General features: G+C 31.8%; 2 protein-coding genes across 3 annotated transcripts in view; one reads left to right on the top strand and one right to left on the bottom strand.

Annotated features, from left to right (window-relative positions):
* The window catches only part of LOC108684300 (protein unc-79 homolog), a 21,625-nt gene extending 799 nt beyond the window's left edge, over positions 1 to 20,826 (top strand). The window contains exons 3-47 of the mRNA XM_018188556.1: positions 161 to 322; positions 663 to 833; positions 1,286 to 1,375; positions 4,390 to 4,575; positions 5,112 to 5,344; positions 5,449 to 5,663; positions 5,731 to 6,047; positions 6,658 to 6,799; positions 6,969 to 7,145; positions 7,228 to 7,499; positions 7,909 to 8,051; positions 8,156 to 8,383; positions 8,573 to 8,719; positions 9,095 to 9,224; positions 9,330 to 9,502; positions 9,740 to 9,888; positions 9,983 to 10,140; positions 10,347 to 10,528; positions 10,715 to 10,916; positions 11,042 to 11,236; positions 11,363 to 11,434; positions 12,198 to 12,346; positions 12,498 to 12,619; positions 13,145 to 13,376; positions 13,584 to 13,725; positions 13,786 to 13,984; positions 14,345 to 14,615; positions 14,776 to 15,002; positions 15,133 to 15,587; positions 15,651 to 15,740; positions 15,853 to 16,029; positions 16,145 to 16,233; positions 16,352 to 16,605; positions 16,705 to 16,818; positions 16,897 to 17,037; positions 17,110 to 17,264; positions 18,269 to 18,363; positions 18,489 to 18,740; positions 18,902 to 19,129; positions 19,252 to 19,413; positions 19,521 to 19,693; positions 19,815 to 20,076; positions 20,173 to 20,313; positions 20,415 to 20,537; positions 20,620 to 20,826. Coding sequence (XP_018044045.1) covers positions 161 to 322; positions 663 to 833; positions 1,286 to 1,375; positions 4,390 to 4,575; positions 5,112 to 5,344; positions 5,449 to 5,663; positions 5,731 to 6,047; positions 6,658 to 6,799; positions 6,969 to 7,145; positions 7,228 to 7,499; positions 7,909 to 8,051; positions 8,156 to 8,383; positions 8,573 to 8,719; positions 9,095 to 9,224; positions 9,330 to 9,502; positions 9,740 to 9,888; positions 9,983 to 10,140; positions 10,347 to 10,528; positions 10,715 to 10,916; positions 11,042 to 11,236; positions 11,363 to 11,434; positions 12,198 to 12,346; positions 12,498 to 12,619; positions 13,145 to 13,376; positions 13,584 to 13,725; positions 13,786 to 13,984; positions 14,345 to 14,615; positions 14,776 to 15,002; positions 15,133 to 15,587; positions 15,651 to 15,740; positions 15,853 to 16,029; positions 16,145 to 16,233; positions 16,352 to 16,605; positions 16,705 to 16,818; positions 16,897 to 17,037; positions 17,110 to 17,264; positions 18,269 to 18,363; positions 18,489 to 18,740; positions 18,902 to 19,129; positions 19,252 to 19,413; positions 19,521 to 19,693; positions 19,815 to 20,076; positions 20,173 to 20,313; positions 20,415 to 20,537; positions 20,620 to 20,808 — 8,186 coding nt within the window. The 3' untranslated portion in view covers positions 20,809 to 20,826. The remainder of the gene's footprint in view (positions 1 to 160; positions 323 to 662; positions 834 to 1,285; positions 1,376 to 4,389; positions 4,576 to 5,111; positions 5,345 to 5,448; positions 5,664 to 5,730; positions 6,048 to 6,657; positions 6,800 to 6,968; positions 7,146 to 7,227; positions 7,500 to 7,908; positions 8,052 to 8,155; positions 8,384 to 8,572; positions 8,720 to 9,094; positions 9,225 to 9,329; positions 9,503 to 9,739; positions 9,889 to 9,982; positions 10,141 to 10,346; positions 10,529 to 10,714; positions 10,917 to 11,041; positions 11,237 to 11,362; positions 11,435 to 12,197; positions 12,347 to 12,497; positions 12,620 to 13,144; positions 13,377 to 13,583; positions 13,726 to 13,785; positions 13,985 to 14,344; positions 14,616 to 14,775; positions 15,003 to 15,132; positions 15,588 to 15,650; positions 15,741 to 15,852; positions 16,030 to 16,144; positions 16,234 to 16,351; positions 16,606 to 16,704; positions 16,819 to 16,896; positions 17,038 to 17,109; positions 17,265 to 18,268; positions 18,364 to 18,488; positions 18,741 to 18,901; positions 19,130 to 19,251; positions 19,414 to 19,520; positions 19,694 to 19,814; positions 20,077 to 20,172; positions 20,314 to 20,414; positions 20,538 to 20,619) is intronic.
* Positions 20,827 to 21,097: 271 nt separating this feature from the next.
* Positions 21,098 to 25,379, bottom strand: part of LOC108684241 (angiopoietin-4) — a 6,418-nt gene continuing 2,136 nt past the window's right edge. Inside the window, exons 2-10 of one of the 2 annotated variants that reach the window (XM_018188463.1) lie at positions 24,966 to 25,237; positions 24,079 to 24,608; positions 23,676 to 23,938; positions 23,191 to 23,467; positions 22,729 to 22,860; positions 22,305 to 22,492; positions 21,879 to 22,022; positions 21,606 to 21,730; positions 21,098 to 21,455 (exon numbers count right to left, since the gene is read on the bottom strand). In XM_018188463.1, coding sequence (XP_018043952.1) covers positions 21,349 to 21,455; positions 21,606 to 21,730; positions 21,879 to 22,022; positions 22,305 to 22,492; positions 22,729 to 22,860; positions 23,191 to 23,467; positions 23,676 to 23,938; positions 24,079 to 24,608; positions 24,966 to 25,140 — 1,941 coding nt within the window. In that variant the 5' untranslated portion in view covers positions 25,141 to 25,237 and the 3' untranslated portion in view covers positions 21,098 to 21,348. The remainder of the gene's footprint in view (positions 21,456 to 21,605; positions 21,731 to 21,878; positions 22,023 to 22,304; positions 22,493 to 22,728; positions 22,861 to 23,190; positions 23,468 to 23,675; positions 23,939 to 24,078; positions 24,609 to 24,965; positions 25,238 to 25,379) is intronic. The other variant, XM_018188464.1, reaches the window with a different exon arrangement.

Here is a 25,379-nt window from a genome sequence, read left to right as displayed (position 1 = left end):
TCTCTCTCTCTCTCTCTCTCTCTCTCTCTCTCTCTCTCTCTCTCTTTCTCTCTCCTTTATATTATGAGAATATTTATGTTCTCGTTTTTCAACATAATCGCTTAAATAATCTAAATAAAATATAGCAATAAATAAAATATAGCAATAAATATTTTCACAGGCCTGTTAAAAGAATCATCTGTTTCGCCGTTCGATATGATCAAATTGCAACAGCTCGATGGAGAACGAATGGCTTTGTTCCCAAATTTGGATTACAAGCAGCTTTATAATGCGTTGACGCAGATGATCGACGTTACACCGTTGATCCATGTTGGCTTGCCAGGTTTGTTTTCTTCATCTTTCGACATTATTAAACATGTTATTACATAAAATGGAAAATTAGAAGTGTTACTTATACTTGACTCTAATAAAGTTTAAAAAAAATTTAATTACTTTTTTTAACAATTATCGAGAAAATAGCATGTTATAAAACTTAATTTTACATATCTTCTTTATATGGTATAAATAAAAATATATATTTTAATGTTATTTTCAATAATATGGATTACAATTTGCTTATAAAGTAAATTTTCTCTCGGAATATTCTTGTCAAGGATCATTAATTCTATGCATATAATAAATATAATAAATATAATTTATAATAAATATAATTTATTTTTTAGCATTCGGGAAAGCCTTGCTACAATGTCTAGCGTGCATGCTGTTATTCTTGGATCACGATCTAATCGACAATTTATCGTATTTAACTGCCAGTACGATATCAGTACTTCCCGTGGAGCTGCATGAAGAAATTGTCAATTATCTCTGTTTTTACATTTTACCGTTTGCCATCAGTAAGTTTTTCCATTACATTTATATTTGTATCAGTATTATTCGAACTTGTGTATATATCATGATAAGCACACATTCTCGTCTTTCTAAGAGAGAATAACAGCTGCCGGGAGGGAATGTGAGTGTGGAAAGAAAATATTAGTATTTTACCGATACGAGCTTTTCCGTTAGGTGAAAAATTGGCTTGCCGACTAAAAAAAACCAATTGATAAAGCGTAGAATAGTGCGCATTTTATTAATAATTAATTTAAACATAAGCTTTAATTATCTATATGTACAGATACATGTATAAGCAGATTTAATAATTTTATTTTTATGAGATGACGTTATCCAGATTAGCTTGCAGTTACATTTACATTATTATTAAGATTTTATTATTATTGTAGTACTTGAAAGCTAATGGTAGAAGAACAAAAAATTTTTAAAGATTTTTATTACAAACTTTAACTTTCAGCAAGGAAACCTGAAATTGGAGACGAAAGTGCCGCTAGTCAATCAGTGGCCGCTGTTATAATGATGGTGTTTCAGTATTCCAATAATCCAGGTATCATATATAATATAACGTATGTCATAGGAAAAAGTATAAAATTAATACAATTTAATTCAAAATTATATTAAATAAGATGATTTGTGCTAGAACTTTTATACGCTTTTCTAAAATCTTGTATTATTATGAAAGTGTGTATATACTCGAGTAGGGCCCTCCTCAAGTCCACGTATGGCTTGCTCTACTTCAGCCTTAATAGGTCTCTAATGCTATATGTAATACCACGTATCAAATAGCTCTGATCAAGGAGTATAGGGTATGCCCTAGTTGAGAATTTCTCACTTGAGCATGATCAGGAAGTGATAAAATATGCCTTAGTCTTTCTCTATTGATTAGAGACCGATCAAGCAACGTACGTAGGATTCGTATGTGCCGCGGCGATCACGGCGTTGGAGCGAGTAGCAGTTATAGAAAGAGAAGCAGGTAGAAGCATACGACGCGAACAAACCTATAATCTTCCAAATAAGTTAAAATTGATTAAAATCTCGAAATTATGGGAATTCTTTTAAAAATTAAAAGTTCTATTTTTACATATCTATACAATTCTACATATCTTAATTAATACGTGAAAGATCTCTCTCGATTTTAGGATTGTTCTATAAATTCTGTTGTTAAAAAATAATTTTACTCTGTGTGAAAAAAATCAAAAATATGCATTACGCCTCTTCTTTTTGTGTAAGGAAACTTTATTAGAATTATATAATTATTAGAGATGTGTTAGAACTTTCACAATTAGCTTTAACAACGCTTTCAACTTTATCCTCGATAAATACATTGTTTAGTTCTATAAACTCAGACGTGAATGAATGTTTAATATTTTCATCTGTACTTTTCTGTTTCTTTCTAAATTATTCTCATTCTCCTTTCCAGCTCTTAGAGCATTTTCATTTATTGTACAATAGTCCTAATGTTCATTTATAAAATCTCTTGTTCTGCTAACTTCGACAGAATTGCTAAAAAGGCATCATTTATAAAAAAAAATAGTAAACATTTAGTTTTTGTATACAGAGTGTCCTATTTTATATTTGATATTTTATATATGGTAATCAAATATTTGGAAATCACAAAGTTTTAGAAAAAAATATTTCACAAACGTTTTATGACTCCAAGAAAACATGAGACTTTGGATGAAGTTATACAGAAGAAGAGATTGAATTTTTTTTGAACATTAATTCACGTCTGAGTCAACAAAACTAAACAACATATTTATCGAGAATGAAATTGAAAACATTGTTGAAGATAATTATAAAAACCCTAACGATGAAGTTATTAATTACTGTGAAATATAAATAATCTCGATCAACGTCTATCAAGTGACAATGAAAAATTTAACGAAATTATGCAACTTCGAGAGTATGGATAATAAAGATCAGTGTAAGATCACTTTAAATTTTTTAAGTGGAACTCTTTATATTTTTTATTGCATTCTTATAGCTTATCTCAAGAATTTTTCAAAATATATAATAAAATATTTTTTTAGTTATAAGGCTTAAAAGTTACAATATCGCCACAAAATTTTTGTTGTGACTGAAATATTTTTCTGTAAGACTCCGCGATTTTTCGAATATTTGACTGTCAAATATAAAATGGAATACTCTATATATTCAAATAATTCTTTTTTCTTACGTATGTATGAATAGGTATCTGTATAATGAATTCTCAAGAATAAATATGTAAAAAAATATAGGGAAGAGTTGCCGAATGCTTACTGGTCACCTAAATCGTACCTCATCAATATTTTATATTATTACTTAATATAGGCAACAATTAGTAACAATAATATAAATTATATGAATGAGAATTACATAATATAAATTACATTGATGTAATGGGAGAGTAATAGAAGCATAAAAGAAACTTTGTCTTCTAGAAGACAAAAATTGGGACAATGAAATGTTAAAAAAGCATTTTACGCTTCTTTTATATTTTGATGTTTTAATTCCGTTTAATAGTAATAAAAAAATAGATTAAGTGGAACGCATTCAGTAATTCTCTCTTATTTGTACAATAAAGTATATCAATAAAAGAGCTGACATTTTCATTTTTATTTAAATTTTTAATATCAACGTTTTCATTGATATTAATTAGATCAAAAATTACATTTTCACTGCATACTTGCAATATTAAGGAATTCCTTCGCATTAATTCTGCGACGAACTTTCCGATTTCTCTCACTCTACATCGTGTTAAGTCTTGCTTTCTCTTTTTGCTACTTTCCATGAGAAATGAAAAAATGAACCTAAACCGAAGATGAATGAACCTGAAGAATGAATCTGAATCGAGAATGAACCTAACCTGGCCTTATAATTTATTGATTAATTTTTTGATAAAGAAAATAACAAAACAGAGCACATAAGATGTATTTTAGTTTGATCTGGCGTAAATCCGATTTTCGTTTTTAGAAGCTATTAAGGCATTCCTTAGTAAGACCTAAGTCAGATTTTTCTTAGTAGAGCATATCTGCGTGTTCCCTGCTCAGGCACAAGTCAGTACATCTTAATAGAGCGCAATTCAGAAATTACTTAGTAGGGCATAAATCAGACATTCTTTAATAGGGCATGCCTGCGCGTTCTCTGCTCAGGCGCAAGTTGACATACCTTAATATGGTGTAATTCAGGTATTATTTTTAGTAAGGCATAAGTCAAGCATTCCCTAATAAGGTATGTCTGCGCGTTTCCTGCTCAGGCGTAAGTCGGGCATACGTTGATAAGGCGCAATTCAGATATTGCTTAGTAGGGCACAAGTCAGGCATATCTTTGTAGGGCGTGCCTATTCATTTCCCGGTGAGATCTAAGTCGAGTATATTTTGAATTCTTCTTTATCAAGTCTATATCAGGGATTCCTGAATAGGGCATACCGCAATGCTTTCTGTTCAGAGCCACATACGTCAGATTAACCGAATCGTATTTTTTACTCGGGTACGTGTATTCATGCGAATACAAATGTTAAATTTGTAGATGTATGCGTCGAAATAGAATAAAATTACGAAAGAGAACATTTTCTCTTTTCAGCGCATCATTGTCAATTGCTGGAGTGTTTAATGGCTCTAAAGCCAGGAGTAGTGAAAGACATTCTTTGCGTTATCGCTTACGGCACTGCATCAGCAAGAGCATCAGCTGCAAAATTACTGTTTTACTACTGGCCTTCATTTAATCCAAATTTATTCGATCGCCGTGCAGTGTTAGTAAAATTTGCTAGTAGGTATTAAACCTAAAATTATAATAATTATATAAGAAAAATATAAAATGCACTCTGGTGAAAAAATTTCGCTGAAATTATTCCACGTTTTGGAATATTTCAGGGAAATTGTTGAAAATTTGTTGAAATTTCTCTGAAAGTAAATTTTTCAAGTTAACATACTAAAAAATCGCTGAAATTAAACTGAAATTTCTCTGAAATTTTTGGTGGAATTTCTCTGAAATTTTGCTGAAAAGTGTTCCAAAACGTGAAATGATTTCACGAAATTGAAATTTTTCTATCAAAGCATTATGTATTGCAGAATCACCATATTAAAGCTTATTCTTTGATACAAATCAAGTTGTTAAATTTTATTTTATTAAGCTTTGTGACATGTGTTTTGCGTTAACGGTCAGTCCATTGTATACGAAAAATATAAATATATTATACATTAAATATATTAATATATGTTTAATATTAGGCAAGAGATAATAAATAAATTCCAAGAATCATACAACAATCTATGTCATATAAAACTGCGTTATCTGCGTTCCAGATGATTTCACCCCATTCGTATGTCAACGAGATAGCTGTCCGAATGCCGGCAATGCGGAAGCTGCAAAAGTCTGTTACAATCATGACATTTCCATCACATACGCTGTTGAATCTCCGCCTCCTCTTTATCTCTGCATCGAATGCGCGAATGAGATTCATCGAGAACATCCAAATCAAATGTTTTACGACATTTTGCATCCAATGCAACAGGTGTCCATGGTTTGCGAAAACAAGGTGAACATGTTAACTTTGAGAGAATTCAAATTTGTTGTACATAATACACAGTGTCGCTCAAATATTTAAAATTTTACTAATATTTATATTCCGTTTTTGATCAGAACTGTAGAGGGAAGGATAAATCAGCTATCAGTGTTTGCTTTTCGACAGAATGCGCAAGTTACAATGGAAATCATCCTATACGATATTGTCAACAATGTCATAGTATTCGTCATAACAATCGTCGTGGCGGTGATCACGTTTATCACATGGCGCTTCCGCACATTTCGCAGCTGGAGCCGCAAGCGCAAACTTATATGGTTCAAGCGATTGTCAGGCAAGCTGTAACCGTAATCATAAGTGATAATGCAAGCTCAGCTAGACATGGTATTTTTGTTTTACAGTTTGCTCAGAGAAGCTGAACCGATAAGTATCGATAGCAATCGGGACACGACAGATATAAATGCTAGTACTAGCAATAAGGGTGGCATAGGATTCGTAGGAAGTAGCAGTGGCGCAAGTAGCGGTGCTGGCGGTATCGGGAGTACGTTCGGTCATTGCGACCCTACGAGCTTAGAGGAACGACAGCTCCTCGGCAGATATGGCGTATGGCTGCTAGTGGGACTTTGTACCCCTAACGAAGATACCCCGGTTGAAATACTGGGCCGTTTATTATCAATGTTATTTCATTGGTTTCATGTCACTGCCTACTGTTTCGATGGTATTGAAAAAAGACTTATACACCTTATCTTTTCTGTTGGTAATTTAACACTTTGCATATATACACTTTACTCAAGTAGACGTAGAGAGCCAGACGTAGGTAGTAGCGTATGTCGGCTAAATATGTTGCCAAGATGTACAAGATGTAAGCATCCTCTGTATACACACTGTACATGTAAAATATATGTTGTTAGCCTTCATGTTTGTCTCAAGAAAAACATTATGTCGATGTTTGAATATATTTGTTTCTGAAATTATAAACCAAAATACACCTGAAATATTTAGCCGAATTTAATATATTCCGTCGTATGAATTAAACAAAAATATTCGAGATTTCATCATTGATAAAAATTGCATGCATGTATCAAAGATATCAGCACACAACTCGACACATATTTAAAATTTGCACTTAAATGTCGAATACTTTGAAAAATGTAGCCTCGCATTATTGCATGCCAAAGTTCGGGATAACAATAAATGTCAAATCTGTTCATGTGTTCCAATCGTGTTATATGTCGTTAGATTGATAGTTTAACGATCAATCATAATAGCATTCCTATATCAATTTTAATACTTTTGTCTTTTTATAATCAATTTCTCAATCATTTCAGGGCAGGCAGAAAGCGCGCTTGAAAAGTTAAAAACAGAGTACGTTTGCGACTGGCTCTCAGAAGTTATGAAAACGCACTATGAAGTATTCATTTCCTGTCTTTTACCACATCCTGCGGACTACGTCAGGGTCGGAGGTCATTGGTAAAGCAGAGATTTGCATTTTTTAATAAAATCTTTACATAATATATATAATTTTGATTATATATACGAAATTTACGTAAATATTACAATGAACGACATTATTGTAATATTTACGCTTGCGATTAAATCACGTTGATAAAATTAATATTAGTTATTGTTCTGCCAAAAGGGAAACCTTGGCTTCTCGGACATCGCATTTAAAAGACGGTTTGCATCGGCTGTTTTGTCTGGTACCGTACGAAGTGATAACGCCTGACGTATGGGATTACGTGATGCCGCATTGGATGGAAGCAGTGGTAAATGACGTTCCAGAAAATGAACTTCAGGAGTTAAAGATAATATTGAGGTATTCGTTTTATTTCGAGAAAATCTTTACATATTTGGAATTTTCAATTTACACGAAAAATATTTATCATTTTATGTTGCAGCAAAATTTTGGACCGGGACATGAATTCTTTAGGATTTGACATAAAGAAAATGTATAACTTTATAGCAAAACGGTTCGTCAATACGAGCGCTAAAGTACAAGAACAGGCTCTTCACTGGTTGCAAACACTTACTATGCTGGAAATAACATTACCCTTGGATCAACTATTTTCAATATTTAGCAACGGAGTAGCTGTTATGCAATCAATGAGCTTGGCAGAGTCAGAATTAAAGCCAAGCAAGTCTACGAAAGAAGATGATGTAAACATTACATGTATGTAATTATAATTATTATCTGTACTAGTTATCACTGTACCTTAATCTTTTGCCGAAAGAATTGTTAGCTTTATAAAAATTAATTTTATTCTTAATTAAGAAGGCTCTACTCATTTATTATTTAGAATTTATTATTTAGAATTTTATTATTTAGAATTTTAAATTCTATTAATTAAATTTGTTGTATAATTTTAATTCTCGACCCACTACATCGGTCGTTTCGAAGAGAAAATTAATATAATTTTTTTGGACAAAAATATTGTTACTATGAAGTTTCAAATTGTGTAGGTAAAAAAAACTTTGAATTTCTTCTCAATCGTCATAAGAGATTGCATTCTGTACTTCAAACATGACGCTTTAGAACTTAATATATGTTGAAGATTAGACATGGTTTTTAACATGTTTAGGTCCCATAGTGGAAAATGATTCGGGGAAATCGACACCACTTTCCGATGATGTAGTGCCAACACCAAGACATATAGAATTTTTGACGAATGCGGAACTTAATTTATCTTGTTGTATTCTCATGCTTGATATATTATTGAAACAAGTAAGATATAAATCTTTAAAAGAGTTATCTATATATTAATTATGTATAAAATCTTTTTTCATTCACTTTTATGTAACGAAAATTTAAAAATTTGATTTTGGAAGATGGAACTTCAAAATGTAGACAAGCATACTGGAATTAATACACGAGTTTGTCGAGATGCTTGCCGTTTAATGAAATCCATAATTGCATCCAATTGGAACAACTCTCACGTCTGCGATAATACTTCAGACATCGAATGTTCTTATTGTGAGTCAAGGGTAATCTGGCACCAACTATGTCTACAATTGATTACTTACATGGCATCAGAAAATCCGGCATATCCTCCCGACGTTAGTTGACTTTATAATTTTAATTTAATTGATAATTATTATACAATATGATTATAATAAAATTATAATAAAATAAATATAAATAATAACTTATTTTTTTCTTATTTATAGAATGTATTTTTTATTTATAGAATGTTTTAATTACATGTGAAATAGAAAAGAAAACTAACAAGTTTTTATCCTTTTCAGACAATTGTGGATGAAAATGCGGACGATAATGCTCGTAAAAGTTCCCCAGAAACAACAAAGAAGGGTGATTCGAAACCGGATGTGGTCATCAACATGCCCATACCAGAAATGCATTCTGTCGGCGGAGTCTTAGTTCATATGCCACACGTACGTCTCTTAATAAATAAACTCTAAAATGGCAAATCAATCTTTCGATCTCAGACGTTAATAACATATTTGATGTTTGTCTCATTGACAATTAAATTTCCGTGATTTTATTGAAAAAAGAAAAAGGATACGAAAAGAAATTTATTCTTCAATGAGATAAACATCACCAAAAAAATGTTATTTCTAATATGTCACTGCGTATTACACAATCTTCCATTAATAAAGCAGCATGCTACTTAAAACTGTCTTAACTGTGTATATGTGTCCGTATGCGCTTCTCTCTCTCTGTCTCTTCTTCTACGACACGGCCTGATCACAAAGACACGGTAGGCTAATCTATGTTACCGGAATAGCTATTTTGATCGTTTATGTCAGTTCTTCGAACAGATTATGACAGCGACAGTAGAGACAGTTTCGGAACAGCTGGACCTCGCAGCTATCATGCCAACGGAGAAGATTATGTCCGCCGTTGCGAGAACGGTTACACTGTCAGAAACAGACGTCGGTGAGCCAATATTCTATGTATTCTATCATAATTTTTCAATAATTATATTATATTTAATTATAATATTATATAAATTCACATATATACATATGTATACATTTTCAGCTACCGCAACAGTGAGCGTGGCAAAACCACATCTGATAGGTGAAAACGATGAACCCGTGAGTTTAAGTCCAGAAGCTGATTCGGATGACTTTTGGCATACCTCCGTAGGAAAGTTTCGTTTTACGATAGAAGAATTACCAGAACAACTTCAATATATTCATAAATTACTAAAGGTACTAATATTATGACTGTATTACAACTGTATTACAGCGGCCTACAATGCATGTGCAATATGCACAGAATTACGATTATTAATTTATTTAATAATTACGCGCTGACTCTAACTATTTAAGTAATCAGTTCGCAAAAAATCATCACTTATAATTTTATAATTATAAGAATAAATTTTACAATTGTCAAAACTATTTAATTAAAATGATTAAAAATTACTTTCGAAAAATTTCATGCAGGAAATAATGACCATCGACAAACCGGACATTCTTTACTACATGCTGCAGTGCTTAAATGTAATGTGCTTGTATGGTGACGCGTTTAATACTGCAGTGAAGGATCATCAAGGATTCTTTATATGGTGCCAAGAGAATTTATTAATAAAAAAGTATGTATTAGCTACACTTGTTAAAGTATTTTTTACAGAGATGATTAGAACTTGTGTAGTTTCAATTTTCTCAATCATTTATTATCCTTTACAGTTTATGGGAACTCTTAAACGCAGAACATTCGCATATAGCACAAGTGACCGTTCCGTTATTATTGCATTGTGTAACATTACCCTGCGGCACCGACACTTTCTGGCGGCTGGTACAAGAAGAATTTCACAATTCTGATTGGCGCGTTAGATTCGTCGCGGGTAATCACATATAATATGAATAAGTTGATTACTTGATTTATTATTATTCTAATTGGATCTTTCTCAGATCTTTTTAGCATAGTGTATTTTAGATTTCTTTATTTTATATTCCTTTATCTATTAATTTATTTTATTTTTTAATTTCTGCATTTTTCATTTTCTAATTAATTAAAATTTTTTTAAATTGATATTCTATTATATTTCAGTCGAACGCGTTACATTAATTGCAAGATTTATGGATTCAACGCCATTGCGGAACATATTAAGTCTTCAAGCTGCATTAGCAAATGCGTTCTGTTATTTAATAACAAGTATGGATGACAATAATGTGTATGTTGCGCAACGTGCTACCTTGTATCTTGGTACTATTCACGATACAGCAATTAGGGTAAATTTTATCAAGTTCTTAAAACTTCACCTATCTGAAATTAAGTTTTTAAAGAAAACATCTATCATGTTTTCTCAATATTAGAGTATTTATTTATTATTTACTATCATTATATGTATAATTTCTGGGTTTTGATAAAAAAAATAATTTTTCATGTTCAAACTATTATTTATAATTTTATTTCAGTCGTTAATTTTATGCCTGGAAACACAATTTGATTCCGTAATAGTAGACCGGCCAATGGTATTGCAATCGCTTTATCAGCTACACAATAGTCTTAGCGATCGACGTATCTTAACGTGGGAATTTTTCTTGAATCGATTTGATACGTTATTTCTCGAGGCTCAAATCAACTTGGAGAAGTCGGGGGATGTGACTTATTTGCGCGGTTAGTATCATCCTATTAATGTTTCAGGGAAAAACATTATGACATTTTACGCTATGTATTACATTTAAAAAATTGTATTGCTTGAGTAAATATATTGACGTTCTGAGTAAGCTTTTCTGTCATAGATTTAAAAAATACGGATATGAATAGCGAAATATTTATGAAGAAATTACATCGCGCACATGAAGCGTTATCTCAGTCTGACGGTAGTGGAACAAGTTCCGTAAAGACACTGAGTGCGAGTTTTGGCACAAAATGGCCTTACAAGCGTACGATGTCCGCACCCGCGTCGATGATACCTCGACAAGATACTAAGCAAGGTACGTACTCTAAATTTTCCCGTTTTTCTCTAGTCCTTATCCCTATCGCCTTTTCGCGCACATCACAAACTATATCGTACACTGTGTGTTACTTTTCTCCTTTTGTTTTCCGCATCTTTCACGCAGAAAAGGAAAAGGTGTACAGCCGACAGTATTCTGCGCCGATCTTGAAAAGGAAGAGCTCGAGATTCGGATTGGGTCAGTTGTTGGGGTCCACCCCGCCTAATAACAGTATTCCAGGTAGAGTAGCGTGTGTTGCCTGTGTAGCTGTAGACAAGACATAAATGTACGCGCAAATATGTTGCTCGTTTGTATTACACGGATGTTAATGCAATCAACTCCAGATGGATCGTTCGAATAGGTCGAACGGTAAGTAGCAAGTCGCAAAATTCGCAGAAATGCTTTAGTGATGTCTGTTATTAATGTATGTTTAAAGTGTAAAAATTGATGCTCTTGAAACCGTAAAGTAAATTGAGCAAGTTATGAAAGGACTTATAAATTGCTTTTAAATGCATGTTTTGCAACGTACAAATAATAACAAAGATTTAAAAATAGTATTATCCTTTTTTATCTCGTAAAATAGATTTGATTGGGCAGATTTTTTTAATTTATTGAAAGCAAGTCAAATTGTATACTTTATATATTATAATATAAAAAATAAAATTCTTCATTCTCGCAATACATAATCTCAAAATACAGCTTTGAATTAATAGTTTAGTTTTTCTTCGTGTATCGTTTTAATTAGTTTTTGAGATAATATGTGATGTGCATGCCTTTCTTTTGTTTAATGTAAATTTATAATTTACTTAGCATATATTTATAATTAATTCTTTGAATTGTAAAAAGTGACATAGATAGAAATATAGTTAACATTAATATTTTTACTTTGTAGATCTTAATTCTTCTTTTTTTGTTGAATCTTCTAACTATAGAACGTAATTAATATTGGAAAACTTTGCAGATGGTCACATACATTCATTGAACATGGTCGACGAAGCTAGTACGTTGCCAGGATATACTCATAAAATCGTGGATCTTGAAGAAGCAGATAAAGAAACTATGCATTTACTAGTCTTTCTCTTAATGCAATTTCTATCGAGACAGGATCAGGTAAATCATCAACCTATTAAATTTATCTTTGTAATACAAGAAAAAAGAGAGAAAACTTTCGATATAATACATAATGTGAAATATTTAAAAATTGCAAAACATTTTCTCGGTCTTATGCGTTCAATTTTATAAATTAATATCATTCAATCAGGCCTATCCGACGGATGAAAAACCAATGTCGAAAACGCAGGGTATAGTCTTGCGGCACTTATATCTTCTGTTGGGATACAATCAGACTGAGCGCACTTTCCATACCACTCCGCAACGTTTAAGGTGAGATTTTCGTAACATATTGTAATTAATACCTAAATTCTAAGCAGAATCGTAAAGCTCGTAACATATTCCTGTAAAACTTGTAAGAATTTTTAAATGCTTATACCTTTATACAATATTTTTATAGACAGCTTCTTACTAGCTATAAAATTTATAAGAAATCATAGATATTTACGAATAATCGTACGTCTTACGATATATACGCATAAACTTAGAATGTTATCATAAGTTCTTACAAGTTTTACGAGAACATGTTATGAGTCTTAGGATTCTGCTTAGAATTTGACTCATAAATTAATTATTATTACAAGTAAGCATTTGAACTATATTAATAATTTAACAGCTCTCAGATACAATGAAGATTGTAAAAAATATTGTGATCAATTAAATGAAACAATTTTCAGTTTTGTCAATGTTCGATTAAAATTATGTATCAAATTATGTATCAAAATTATGTATCAGAGATTTCTTACATTTTTGTTTTTTATTATTTTAATAAAATTTATAATAATAGAATCATTATAGGTTGTCGCCAGCGTTTAACGTCTTTATTGCTAATTTGCCACAACTATTAGACCAGAATCATGTAATGGGCTGGTTGATGACGCCATCAGTTTTGGCGATATTACAATATTGCCCTTGCCCTCCGCAATCTACACCTCCAACTGATCATCAACCACCGAACTACAGTCTTTGGTATTTAGAACCACACATCAGGCGATCTTGGTTGATGTCTTTACTTGTTATTTTATACAAGGTAAAAAGCTTCTATGAAAAATAATAAACATATTATGTACATATATAAATTAAAATTCCCAAAATGTGATTCCTTTTTAAGAAACCAGTATGATAAGCATAAAGTTATGTATCTTTGCATGTAACTATACAAGAATGTAAGAATTTTTGCGCGAATTGATTATTACAAAGTAATTCTCACATTAGTAATTATAAATCATTCTTTTAGTGTCAATATGGGCAACAGCCATGGTGTAATCAGCTTCAAGCATTAGTGAAGATAGTTTTGAATACGCTTAATACTCAGCATCATCAGTGTAGAAGAATACCAGCGACTATAGTTATGGGTGCACCGCCTTCGAGATCTCGTGGTAAGAATTCAAACAAGCCTAAAAGATCGTAGAGTAATTATAAAGCGATATATCCTTCAGATGTGTCTCAACCCTCGCTCGGAATAGAACATGAATTGACAACAAACACGATAGGAGAAATAGATACGGAAACTCCACCGATGCGTGCACCAATCTCGGTGCATCAACGCAGTCCTGGAGGAATGCACGGGCAAATGGAAACTCATTGGGAAGAGAATAATAGTCCAGCGTGTCGTTATTTCAACAAACATTTTACAAGGTCAATAAATTTATAGTCGTACTCTTGAAATAATTGACATTCTTGAATTGCACGAAGAATTGCAGAAAAAAATTATTAAGTTAAATTGAAGAATAGATGAAAATAATAAAGATGAAAATAATGTATATTTTATTTAATAGCAACTATTAGCATTTTTTCAGAAGAGATTACTTATTATATAATTTTTATACATACTTAGCGATCAATTACTTTACTGTTACAGTATTCTTTTTAGATAATATTTAATAGGCGTTAAATTAATATTTAATAAGCTTGTTAACGTTATTACACGCTTCTGTCTTTATTTACGTAAGTAATGACATGTTACAATTTGTCGCTATTGCGAATACTTTTGCAAAGTTATTCGATCAATGCGGATGATACGGAGTCCGAGCTGGCAGCGATTCCTGAGAGCCCAAAATCTGACAGCACCTTACATGGCAGTAGTGGAGGATCCCTTGGGGAATTAGAAGAAACAATTCCCAGAAATGCATCTCTTCAAGAACCACATATGTCGATTGTGTTGGATGGGACAGTTGAACCAAACAATCGAAATATTAATAAGCCAAAAGCAGAATCCGTGACGAAGCCTATATGGTTCTTAGGTGGAAATGAAGATGAAGTTAATCAAGTAATTTTTTTTATTATAAAATCTGCATAAAATAATTAGTGTATAATAGTAAAACGAACCAATTTTAAATAAAGTGAAAACATTCTCAAATTTTTACGGTAAAATACATAATAATTGAAATTTATTGAGCGAATTAAAAATATGTGATCACTTGCTGCAGGGAAATAAAAGCGGCTCTCAAAAGAAATGGAGCGTATATGAAGGAGTGAAAATGATGGTAACAAGCACATTTCTCACTGGACAACAAGAGCCTCCAAGATTTTTCCCTAAAACAGCTATGCCAACAAAAAATAGCAAAGGACATTTACCTTACAACGGAGACACATCGAAAACATACGATTTATCGAGTGCTTTAACACTTGCTACCAGCATATCTCATATTCAAAAGTAAGATTGGACATCTTTCCAACTATTATTCAATACAACTTTCTAATAATAATACACTAATAATAATACATATTTATTTTTAGTAATATTAAAAAGATACATTTATATTTCTTTTATTATAAACTTTTAGACCTGAATTACCAAAGATAAAGGATAAGGAGGTAGAAAAGAATAAGGGAAAGGAGAAAGAAAAGGAAAAGGAGAAAGAGAAAGAAACTGAAAAGGAAAAAGAGATGGAAGAAATGGAAGAGGAGAAACAAAAAGAAAAGGAGAAAGAAAAAGCGCTCGTTAAAACTGTTGGTATCAATAATATCGAGCCTCTGAACGCTAAACATTTAGGTAGACAGAAACACGTGGAACAGATCACAATTACAGCAACATCGCCGATTTCACCTTGCCAAGTAATTACAGTGACAAACAGCGATAATTCGAGTTCACCGGCATTGAGTTCTTCTATATCATCGCAAATCATAAGTACAGAGAATGGACAGCAAATAGGTGATCCTCCTATTGGTCTGCAACCGTTAATGACTACTCCGACCGTTGAACGATTGCTTCCCATCGGTACAATAGCTCGAGCGACTGGTAAGCAATTCGTATTATTATTTTATTAATTAATAATAAATAAAGTACACAATTTCTTATTAGGATCACGAACTGCGCAACGTGTATTAAGATGCGAAGATACATATGGCTCTCCAGAATCACCATTGTCAAAAATGGACATTTTGACAGTCAGTAAGTAAAATAATTTAAAGTGATAAAGAAATAGATATTTAACGCGAGCAAAATAAAATGGAAGGAAAGTTGTCTAATCTAAAAAAGATTGAAGTTGAGTGTAATTTTATAGGTTCCTCATTTGAACAAGACAGCGAAACTTGTATGTCCAGTGATATTACGAGTCCGCATAGCGTTTCCCAGCTGGAATTTCCAACGCCGGAACGATTATTGCCGGTTGGGCCTCAAAGAGATTTCCCCAGCTTAGTCGAGCGAGTACGTCAAGCTCTCGATATTTCAGATATCCAAGGTTTGTATGCACTAATCCTGGGTCTTAGTGATAAGCCGATAACAAATATTCACACGTGCATATAATGTTTTAATAAAAGTTGTCACGATCAAACTTCGAAATATTTCTCTTTTAGATACAAATAATAAGTTGAACGAAGATGTAAAACGTGACATCCATGGTATGACACTCATGAAACAGGATAGTGGAGCATCTGATAATGTGGTAAAAACATTTTTTTATTCTTTTAGAATCTCGCGTGGTTTACGAACACACAAAATAGATACTTACTTTTTAGGCAAAATAAATCTGTAAAAATAAAATATCTATTTATTATGCACAGTCAACATCACTCGTACCAACGTGCAATGAAATTAATTCGAGTAGATCGCCAAGTCCGAGAAGACTAATTAAACAGGTGGCTTTGGAATCGTCTCCTCCAGCGATCGATCCTGGAGATTTCGTTTTGAAAATAGCAGATCATGATCAGAAGATTAAGTCGAAGGATCAATTTCGAATTCAACGTGACAGAGCACGGAAGATCACCGCTATAACGGATCAAGATATGATTACTCACGCGAGACGAATGGAATCCTGGTAAATTTTTTATGTTATTAGTACTTTTATAACAAAACTTATGCGGATGATACATATTATAGATATCACATTTTAATTTGCGTATATTTGTCTCGATAGGTCTGGCCCACAAGTCCAACAAAATTTAGATTTTGTCTCTCAACAAGCGTACCATGCGGATTTTAATTTAAAGCAAAGTTTATTTCGCATTGGCGATGATTGCATTTACGATAGGTATAATTTAACATACTAAATGTTATTAAACCAAATTATTAACATCTCATTGAACTTGATTTGATAACATTACTACAGATGTTCGGAGTGCGGAACGATAAGAGAAGAATATTCTGATGAAGAACTTGGATTGTGTATAATAACTTTGGGAACGTTTATTCATCGAGAGCCATCCCTAGCGGCACCGTTATTACCGGAAATACTCGGTGTGGTTACCAAGTAAATATTATATTTTTAATATATTTTTAAGCTAATGAAATAAAGTACTAATGTATTGCTTGTGTATACTAGGGTTGCTCTTAATGCAATGTATCCCTGGCAAAGCGAAACAAATATGCATCTTCCAGGTGGTGCAGTCAGCGTAGCGCACCAATTTCTCAGATGTGTTCTTCATCAATTAGCACCTAATGGAGTATTTATGCAAATGTTTCAGACTCATTTAAATGGTAAGAATATTATATTGATAGACTAATAGAATTCAAATAATTTTCCTAATTCTGAAATTTTGAATATAAAGACTCGTCCACGACAAGACGTAAAGGCGCGGCACAAATTTAAGCAGATGCAAGAAGTCTGCGCCATGCTTTTCTATACGCAGGCGCAAAATAAGCTCATGACGCGTACGAATGTTTAAACATTGTTGTCGATACAAATAGGTGATGGAAAATAAACTGCTGTTTTTTTTATATCTACTAACAATGTTTTAATATACAGTTGTGTATTAGGATACACAAAGTTAATGAATGTACGAATATATATCACACGTTCTTCTGTGACAGATTTTTCCCTATCGATCCATTATTATATCACATTCCTCATTATTATCAGGAGATAATAATGAGATAGTGTCTCGATAATAATTTTCTTTATCCATGTTTTTAAGGATGAAGGACAAACCGCGTAATCACATATAACCGCGCCAGCAAAAACAGCTGGCGTAACGTGGGCGCAACCGTTGAAAATAAAATTAATTTATGTAATAAATTTCTTTCCGTTTTTTAAGGGTTTTATTTAGAGGGGATTATTAACGTTTCATAATGATTATTTTGAAAATCCGAAATTATCAGCGCGCAATCATTTGGAACAAAAAATTGATTAAATATATTCGTAATATCTAACTTTGACCGTTCGGCGTTCTTTACTTTATTCGATTTATTCATATATGGTCGTTTTTCTTATAATGTTTAATTTATTTTCGTTACGCCGTTATACCACGCCATTACGACCGGGAACAATTCTCTTAAGTCTGCGCTTGCGCTTTTACGCCTGTTATACCTTGTTGTGTAGACGAGTCTTAAGAGTGTATGCTGTAAAAAGTTTTCTGATAATTGTCACGTATATTTTACGAATACAGCTGTTGTCTAACATCAATTTCTCTGGAAAATTTCAAATAATAATAAGTTCTTTTATTGTTATCTATTGTTATACATTCTATTCTTTCAACTTGCAGAAACGACAAGGTTGCAATTTTTCAAAAGCGTTGCGCAAGCTTTAGTCGATTTTAATGAATTAAATCCAATCGCACCATTGCAATTGTTGCTTGAGGTAAGAAAGTAATTTAAATATTACGCGTGAGTAAATTCATTTTATTTTTGTAACTCGCTAAGTGTATTTTTTACGTTAGAATATATAAAAAAAATTTATTTTACCTTGTAAAATTCAATTTTTAGACGTTAAACATGAAAAAGTCGTTGCCACTAGAACGGCTACCAATTATATTATATAATATAGCATGTTACTTGGACTGTTTGCCATTGGAAGCAGGATTGGGTCCTGCTGCGGCTACATGGAGTGGATTATTGACACAATTTGATGGATTATTTCGAAGACTCGTTCTTATGCTTCCTTCCATCGAGGATATTACTCCTCTCTTACGAATTATGATTTCAATATTAAAAGTTCCAGGGATTCAACAATCGAAGGTATTTTAATCAGTAAAATTGCATAAGATTCTTCTTTCTTGTTTTCGAATTACTAATTAAAAGAAATATATAGTTTTTAAAGTAAGTAAAGTAATATGTAGTTTTTTTATTAATTTACTTAATTAAATTAGCATCTCAATTGTATCTCAATATTTTTTTAGGGAATGCTGGATCCATTCTCCAAAATATTAAGTTATGCTATACAAAACTCAACATTGCAATATAATTATTTAACGGACTTGTGCTATTTATGTCATAGAGGATTTACTCGTGATCGTGACAAACATTTTTTTGGAAGGACGATTGTATTCGAATTAATTCAGGCCATCAAATTTAAAATTACAATACCGGACTCCAACTTTTTATTATTGCTTCAATTTGTGCTCCAAGTAAATAATTGCATAATATTCATAATGTCAATTTTTTCAGTTTAAACTTCGGACATAATTTAATTAGTTTATAATTAAAAACTGATAAATTAAAAGGATATTAATAATAACGTGTAATGTAGGATATTGGAGGATCTTTGCCTAATAGTGTCGTTGCAATGGAAAATAATATTCAGACAGACATGTCGCCGATCTATAATACGAATGCCTCTGAATCTTTAAAGAATCAGTTATCGGATGTCCTCGAATTTTTAACTGATTTTCATACTTTAAGTAAAATCAAGGTAATACATCTAATACGCACACGTATGCTAAATCAATCGCTATTATAGTTAATAAGATTTTGCGAAATTTATTTTCCTCGTCACTTAAAGAACTTTTCCTTTCTCAGAGTTATAACAAAGGTATGCAAGCAGGATTAAACGAGGACACGATAGGCGGGATGTTAAAGTGTGGCCTTGCTCAATACGTAGCTTTAGAAATTACGAGAGGCAACAATAGAGAGAACAGAGCCGTAGCACGTTACTTACCATGGTTATACACCGTACCATCTATACAACAAGGGTAAGCTTGTTGTATTGTTTTTATCACTATTAATCATCTCTTTTATATTTTGTACCATTAATAAGATTTTATCTAATTAATGCAATTATAGAAGCTAATTAAATTTACGTGAACATTTTAGAGCTCGCGAATACGTCGATTGTATTGGCCACATCAGACTCTTATCCTGGCTGTTACTGGGATCACTTACGCATATAGCAATGTATACTGGCAACAATAACAGTCATTCTCATTCAACGGTACCGTTGGCGCAACCGATACCTCAAGAAGTATCTTGCCACATCGCAGATCACATACAAGTCATTTTCTCGGGGTTTCCTGAACAATCAAAAACCTCGGTCCTTCACATGTCCTCGCTCTTCCACGCGTTTATTCTTTGCCAAGTATTTATATCTTAGATTATAATATTTTTAATACAGGTTGTGAAATATTACACTTATATAAGTTCTACTGAATTTGCATTAACGTTTTGACTTTAGCTTTGGACAATGTATTTGGAAGAAATGTCTAAGAATAACGTAACAAACAGCGAGAGCCACAATGTTACCATGAATATCTTATTAGAATTTTGGGGAAAGATAACGCCATGCATTTTGCAACTCGTTTCATATTCGAAAGCTGTGAGTACAAAACATTATTCAATATTATTTAAGTTCTTCTTAAATTGACACATTCAAAATAAACTTGAAGCAACAACATGAAGAAACAATTTAATTTTTAGCTCTCTGAAATGCTTAACTTACATTTCTTAAGCTTGTTAGAGGCCTTATTAGAATGCGGATCAATCTTGTTGAGCAAATTACTACCTCTATGGAATGCTATATTATTTTCTCATCATGTTCAAGTAAGAATTGAAGATAAAATCGAACAATCGGAACAGAAAGATAAAGTATGGTGATAAATTGTTGGCTTGTTTCATTTTTTAGCTACCAGGACATTTACAAATGCGGTTGCAAAATTGCCGCGATTTTCCACCGAATAAAATGGCGGAAAATTTCGTTACTAATAGAAGAGAATCAAACGCGATACTTTTACGATGGTTACATCGTTTACAGTTTAAGATGGGCCAAATAGAAATGCAATCTTCTACCGCCACGCAATTCTATTCCATTTAAAAAAAGAAGAAATTTAAAAATGAGCTTTATGAAATTTTACTTTGTGGAATTGGAAAATTTCACATTGATCAATATATGTCGAAGATATAAAACATATACAAAAAAAAGTTGTTCTTATAATTACTTAAAAAATTATAATTACTATAAATAATTTTAATAAATCATTAAATTTAAATATAATATAGTGTTGAATTTTTCAAACATTTTTTATTTCCATAATCCAATTTTTAAATCACTCCCTCAAGTTTCTATATTTTATTGAAAATAACAGTAAATTGATGTGAGATCTGATTGAAAAATAATTTTTATTGAGCAATATTATTTTACTATGTCGAATACAAAGAAAATTTGAGTTGCAATATTTTTAAATTAACATGGATATATTTAGACGAAAAATAATTAAAAATGGTGCTTTAAAATTTATATTACAGCGTGTTTATGCGTTTGCAATACATAATTTAAGTACTATGTGCAAGGTTGTTATTTAATGATCGCGTAAGAAATTTCAAAGTTAACATTTCAAACTTTAAATTTCAATGTTTATACCGTTGTTGTTGTTGTCGTTGTTGCTAGTCCTTTTGGTTTAATCATCATCAATGCACGTTTTAGAGTATAATCCCAACCTCTCCAACGGAACCATACGATACCTTTAGTATAACAGCAAATTTTTATTTGTGAATATAAACTGAGAATTTAATTTTAATTTTTCCACAATTTATGTGGATATTTATTTTATTAATTAGAAGATTGAAATTTACCTTAATTTTAATATTTGCATTAGCGACTTATAAACATACCTTGTCGTGCAGTAACATCTTGTGGATCATTTATATAAAGACCATTTAAACCACGTCCGCAAGACTTCCACCACCAACCACCCTTGAGCATTGAAGCACAATTCAAGGATGATCTGTCATTATCTCTAAAAGCATAAATATATCTTTAAATCCAATAAGTTCTTATGGCATGTATGATTTCACATATAATTATGATAATATAAGAAGATATATTTTATTCATCGTATAATAAATATTCTATATTATTTATTATGTAAGATATATATATCTTACCTGTTGTACGTAGAAAATGGACTATTGTTTGATCCGTACCAAGGATCATTCAATGAATCTCCGGCATTTCCTTCATATCCATCTATCTCCAATTTATAATACTCTCCCTCTGAATAAATCTTAAAATGCGAATATTGCGCATACCTAATAAAATGAAATTATAATTATTGGGTTATCCGGAAAGTTCGTGCCGCAAAAGATTTAAATTTAATAAATGTATACTAAAATTTAAATCTTCTGCGTTTCAATTTTCCTTCAAAATCGGCACGAACTTTCCGGACAATCCAATATTCGATCGATTTCAATTTATATCTGCGCAATCTATTTCCAATACGGAAACTGTAAAGCTACATGTACATGTACATTATTAGTACCCTTTAACAATAGTAAAAAAGTTGCTAATTAATCTACAGTTTAGGCATATACCTTTTGTTACCTTCGAAGTCCTCAAGTTCAACTCTGAGCATGTAATCTTCATTATTTGTTAACATATATATGTTTTCATTGCCTAGCCAAAATTCTTTAGCAGGATCTCCAAATCCATTTTTATAATCTGCCCAATCTCTATTAAAATTCTCTCTTGGTTCTCCAAAATCATCTCTTCGTTGAATAACCTTTAAAAATTTATTGTAAATTGATTTACAACAAATATTTAAGATATGTATGTAAATGTGCTATTAATTAATCAATTATATGTCTTCTTATTATATGTCTTCTCTATACAAAATCACATCTGTGATCTTCATCTCATTTTTTTTACTTCATTTTTCGATAAGTGATGAAATTTAATAATTTTTATTTTATTATCGTCATTTAAACCGTATATATTTAATTTCGATAATAAACTCACCGTCCAGCCACCATCAGCAACTTCCTGTTCACAATAAACTTTAAGGAACCAATATGTCGTACCGCGTATTTGTAAATAGTATACCCCACTGTCTCTCATTCCTCCGTTTAATAAATCCACGCAAGAATAACCCTGAAATTATAAAATGCAAAAGATAATAAAAAAAATTAAAAATCGATACATATAATAATTATAAATATTATCAAAATTTTTTTCTTTTGCTTTCTGAAATAAGTCTCGCAAAGATATCTGATAAGAATCAAATAAAAATAAAAAAATATATTAAGATATTCTAAACAATAATTAATTCTAAACAATATTCTAAACAATAAAATATTCTAAACAAATATTCTAAACATTCTTGGCAATAATTTTTTATAAATCTTTTTGCTATGAGCTATAACATTGTTCGAGATGATCATGCTTTGTAAATAAAGAAAACTACACAAAATATTAAAATACCTTGATATCCTTATAATTAATTAATATGTCGCTTGTGAAAGTAGAATTTGCTAAACTCGGTTTATTTTTAACACTTGGAAATATCACTCCTCGATTTCTGCTATTTGGTCTCGCGGTACTCGAAGATGTAGTCATAGGTGTCGTGGAACTATAAGTAGGATTATTCGAGGGTGAAGCGACGGATGATATCGATGTTGTAGTTGATAAGGACGGTGAAGTAGTGGGTAGCGTAGATGTGGGCATCTCCGTTACAAAATCTTCGGCTACGCTGACGTATCTTGGAATAAAATATAAGACTTTATTTCGTGTTTGACTTATTAGATATTTCTTCTGTATTGTGGAAAATACTTTGAATTGGAGAAAGATTTCATTGAAGAACAATTATATTGTGCAATCGTCACTATTTCTTAAGTCAAACACTGTTGCAAATATGATAGTTATTACGTAATTCTCGATAATCATTTTGTAAATTATCTAATGTTTACCTGCTTGGATCATATTCAACGAGTCGATCGATTGTTGGATCTAATAATAATTCAGCCGCAATCGGACGTTGAGCGAGAGTGGCTACATCATCCTCTTGTTTCCTCAAGCGGCTTTCAACGCCTTCAAGGTTTTCGATAATTTTGTTTGTTTTTGATCTTAGATCAGCGTGAATTTCATTAATCGCTCTCTCTTGTCTTTGAGTCTGAGTAAGTAATTCATCGGATTTTGGCAGCAAATCGTCTACTGAACTTTTGGTTCCCATCTAATATTATTAAAATTAATATTATATTATTTTTTTATGTTATTATGCGCAAATTGATTGTAATATCAGTTCTCTAACAACATTAATGCACTCCCGAAAATAAAATGCTATTGTTAATTTCATATTTAACTAAAACTCACCACTACATTCCAAACTTGATCCATTTTTTCAGAAACGGTAAGCATCGGATACATTTGTTCTGCAAGACGATCGATCTTACTTTGTTTCGTCGGGGCTTCGGTTGTTGTTAAATTAAGACGATTATGCCGATTGTTCTCATTATTTTTCTCGACAATAGCTTCGTGCACGTCACTAATCATATTATACACCGCTCCGAGATTATCCGACACTAAATTCATATGGAATTGAAGCTTTCGATCCATATTACCTGTCGCTTGCTTAAGATTCTCAATCTCAAGCGTCATATGGTTCATCACTTCGTTACTCATAGCCTTGGTGATCTCGATGATGCTCATACTAACGGGTTTCTTTTCACTCGCCTCGGCATTTATATCATCATTTTGTAAAAAATTGTTATCGAGCTGATTCTTAAGATTGACAAGCTTATGATCAATATCGGAAACTTTCTGATCCAGAGAAACCAATTTTTCGCCGAGAGTTTCTGGCGCTTGATCGTTTTGATCATGATGAATCACACGTATCAATGGAACTGTAATATTTTAGTTACAATTTAATACAATTGATTGCAATACAATTTGATTTCAATTACATTATCTTCAATTTATTTGCACGAAGTGCAAAATAAAAGTGAAATATGTTATTTCTAAATAAGAAGCTTTTTTTTTATTTTGCTTTATTTTTTTAATAAGAAACTTGATTTATTTCCCTTGCATACACGCTATATATTAAGAAAAATATATATATATATATTTCTTAATAAATATTTTAAAACAGCCTGATACAATTTTTTTCTTTTTATGCGTCATAAGTGGAAAAAGAAATCGAGACCGATTAAACAACCAGATATAAAGTATAAACTTCGTGAAGATATGTATCACATACTTACTATCTTCTGTATGACTTCCGCTCTTACTTTCGGTAATCCTCGTTGCAACTTCCACGGGTATGCTAGGATACGCATTGAAAAGCTTCAAATCTAACGTCCTAAGTTTAGTAATGACGGCATCTGTTTTGTCAATGTTATCGTTTACACGAGAATCTAAAGCCTCTACTCTTCTCATCAAATGCTCCACTGCCTTATCTAAATTCTCGATTCGCTGTAACTTGGACTCCAAAGTTGATACTATTACTTCAAAGACGTTGAAAAGATATTGCTCTCTACAACAGATAATATTTATTGTCTTCGTCTAATTGTTACTTTTTTACTTCACATCATTGCTAATATCAGAATATATATACGACTGTCTACACACTCTCCAATAATAAAATAAATCGTTCAAATGTCTCTCTCTCTCTCTCT

This window comes from Atta colombica, unplaced genomic scaffold (assembly GCF_001594045.1).
Source record: "Atta colombica isolate Treedump-2 unplaced genomic scaffold, Acol1.0 scaffold13, whole genome shotgun sequence".
In the NCBI taxonomy this organism is placed as follows: domain Eukaryota; kingdom Metazoa; phylum Arthropoda; class Insecta; order Hymenoptera; family Formicidae; genus Atta; species Atta colombica.
Note: the sequence above shows the minus strand (reverse complement) of the source record. Positions and strands in the feature narration are given on the sequence as shown.